This window comes from Talpa occidentalis, unplaced genomic scaffold, assembly GCF_014898055.3.
Source record: "Talpa occidentalis isolate TD23 unplaced genomic scaffold, MPIMG_talOcc4v2.1 talOcc4.16, whole genome shotgun sequence".
Lineage (NCBI taxonomy): Eukaryota > Metazoa > Chordata > Mammalia > Eulipotyphla > Talpidae > Talpa > Talpa occidentalis.
This window is the reverse complement of record NW_023601653.1, coordinates 47,462,111-47,465,461: the sequence shown is the minus strand read 5'-3', so window position 1 is coordinate 47,465,461 and position 3,351 is coordinate 47,462,111. Positions and strand designations below refer to the sequence as shown.

The 3,351-nt window shown below is 39.5% G+C and overlaps 1 protein-coding gene across 1 annotated transcript; it reads right to left on the bottom strand.

Moving 5' to 3' along the window:
* Positions 1 to 234: 234 nt before the first annotated feature.
* LOC119246956 (olfactory receptor 8S1-like) lies at positions 235 to 1,164 on the bottom strand. Its single transcript, XM_037513192.1, has one exon. It carries the CDS (start codon positions 1,162 to 1,164, stop codon positions 235 to 237), a length of 930 nt encoding a protein of 309 aa, XP_037369089.1.
* Between the last annotated feature and the right edge of the window lie 2,187 nt (positions 1,165 to 3,351).

The following is a 3,351-nucleotide window of genomic DNA, read 5'->3' as shown; positions in this document are numbered from 1 at the left end:
TTTCCCTTGGAGAAATTATCTGACCCACATCCCTTCCTTTGAATGGGGCTGACCATTAATAACGTTAAAACTAGAGCTTAGTCTTCTTCTGAATCATATATTAAGATGCTGGCACATACATATCTTTCAATAGCTGTCATGACAGTCAAAAATAATTATGATTAATTTCCAGTTACCATATATCTTGTTCTGAGTAGCTTAGCTTTTTCTGGTCCTGTTTCTCTGTTCTGTTCACTACACAAAAGAGTTAATGTATCTTCTTAAGATTCTTCTCATGGCTGTCTTCACCTCCTTGTTCTGCAGACTGTAGATGAGAGGATTGAGCATGGGAGTGACCACAGTGTACTGCAAGGGGAAGATAACTTCTAGGGAGGAGCCTGAGGTTGGCAAGAGATAGCTGAGGAAGCCAGAGCCATAGAACAGGATCACAGTAGTGAGGTGGGAGGAGCAGGTGGAGAAAGCCTTGCTTCTGCCAGAAGTGGAGCTGATACTCATAATGGTGGAGACAATGCGGATATAAGAGAAGACGATCAAGATGAAAGTTCCAAAGAAATGCAAGACAGAGGAGCATAGGAGGAGTATGAAGTTGATGGAGGTGTCAGAGCAAGACAGAGGGAAGAGAGAAGACAGTTCACAGCTGAAGTGGGGAATAATTTGGTCTTCACAGTAATCTAAGTTGACAGCCAGGAGTATATTGATGAGAGCATCAACAAAAGCAAGGAACCAAGAGCCCCATACCAGCCTGACACAGAGCTGATTGCTTATCACCTGGCTATAGAGCAGAGGGGAGCTGATGGCTACGTAGCGGTCATAGGCCATCACAGCTAGCAGACAAGCTTCAGTGCCCCCAGTGGCAAACACAAAGAAGGCTTGAGCCAGGCAGCTCTCTACTAAGATGGTTTTGCTTTTAGAGAGTAGATTCTCCAGCATCTTAGGTACCGTGACAGACGAGTGGCAGAGGTCCAGGAAAGATAGTTGTCCCAAAAAGAAGTACATGGGTGTGTGAAGATGGGAATCAGATCTGATCACCAGCAGCATCACCAGGTTTCCCATCAAGGTCAGAAGGTAAATCACCAGAAACAACATGAAGAGAAGAATTTGGGCCTGAGGGTCAGCAGACAGCCCAAGGAGGATGAACTCACTGAACATGCTGTGGTTTCCCATAGTGATAAAGAGATTTACCCTGGGAACCCAAGACAGAAGAGATATCAAAACTCTCTTTGTGACTTCCAGTTACCCTAGAGCCTTAGCCTCTTACTCCTATACATCATGTTATGACTATACTAAAAACTATATTTATCTATTTTTAATCATGGTGATAATTTTAATATTCTTGTATGACAGTCCACTACATGGCATTACATATCATTCCCTATGTAATTTTGTGATTCATTTTATATACTCATTGGGAATAGAGAGATAATTTGTTAATGCAACAGAGTAAGAAGTTAATAGCAGAAGTGAAATCCTTGATGAAGGAAAAATGAATGAGATCCAGAGCACAAGTGGAATTTTGTTCGCAGGTGGAAGAAGGGGACCTTTATCTATTAAGCGGGGAAGGTAAAGAAAGTGGGGACTGGAGGCAGCTAAGCAGATTGATAGATTTTATAGTGGACTATGAGAGACTTTACAACTAATTGCTACAACATATTTGGTGAAATGTGAAGTGACATCATGAACAGAGTCCTTATTTATCAACCAATCAGCCTTTCTATTTATCCCTCTATATAGCTATCTTTCTTTGTGTGTGTGTATTTTCAGTGAGATGGTGGTGAGGGATTTTGATGATCTAAGAACACAAAATTTAGGCACCACAAATGAAGGACTAATTTACTGAGGAAATACAGTAGGATCAACTGGTGATACATTTGCCCATTTGAGATACGATATACAATTATCTCTAGTAGTATTTAGCTGATGAAGCAAATGTGTGAAGCAGACAGATATCTGATTTTAAACATTTCCCCTCCCCCCCTCCAGTAAACATGCAGTAACAAAGGAAAAGAGTCAATGAAGTAAAGCATGCTCGCAAAGTGAATGAATTACAGAAACAAGGCTGGGCAAGGAATTACATGGGAAACATGCAGATGATTGTGGCTTCTGTAGGGATATTAGGGTAAGGAAGTTATAAGTTTTGTAGATCGTGGTTAGCCGGAAGAATCTTGATTTTCAAATTTTGCAGGTATTGTAAGTGTTGATGGTGATAAGATGATGGTTGTTATTGTGGGAGTGGGTGACTACTGAGCTGGAAGACCCAGTCTCTGCCATGGAAGAAGACAAAGTCTCAGGAACTAAATTAGCATGGTTAAGTTTTTTTATATTTTTAAACATTTTACTCCATTTTCTTTAATGGAGACTAGTTTTTTAAATTTAAATTAAATTTAATGAAAAAAAAATTAGCTCAGGGTAATAAGGTGAGTGATAACACTAAGTGTGCTGTTATGAGAAGCACCTACCTGCATTTGATCTGAAAAGTTGGAAACAGATGATATCTGGTCATATAGTCTATGACCCACTAAAACTCTTCTAATAGTTTTATGACCAGGCAGCCCTATCAATATCTCAACCAGTTTTGGCAATTTACCTGGTGCCTGAGTCCACAGTTTCACACTCTGAAATTTGCCCATCTCCTCCTGCTTTGTCCTGATACCCTTGATATGTAAACTCAGACTCAAGATCATTATTCTAAGATGCCGTCCAAGCATGACCCATCCTGGTTTTTCCTTCTGACTCAGGACAACTATGTTCAGTTGATCAAAGGGAATTAAGGGGTATATTTTCCCTCGCCTTTTATCCAAATACCAACTGACTGAGTTCAATTACCTGTCTGAATAACCAGTAGCACAAGGTGGTGGCAACAATTCTTTGAGATCCAGTGACAAAATACTCATATCCAGGAAAAATTATTCAACTTGTTATTTTTGAGAACCCTGTAGTAGAGCAGAATTGGGAAGAAGTCAACTGAAGAGTATTATTTATATTTAAATGTATGCTGGCAAGAAAAGATGTCTCTCTATATTATTATTTCATTATATGCATATTTATGTCCAGTTACCTGAGTAATGCATTACGAAAATAATGGTTAAGTTTTTCATATTTCACTCATTAGTTTAGATCTGATCAGTGTCCACTCAGGTTTCCGGTGGGCAGATTTCCACAAAATCCAGAGATGTGGGTGAGGCAGCTGTTAGAGAGTGGAACTCAGGGTGTGGAAGGAAGAAATTGCTATGCCTCTGTAACACCATTTCAGTGCAGTACAAACAAAAGCACTTTTTAAATCCAAAAGATAATTGCAACAAAGTGAAAGATGGGATAAACTTGCATAATATATTTGCACTCAAAAATACAGTG

What these genes read in the sequence shown, in the direction of transcription:
- LOC119246956 (XM_037513192.1), bottom strand. Translation starts at nt 1,164, where the DNA reads ATGGGAAACCACAGCATGTTCAGTGAGTTCATCCTCCTTGGGCTGTCT.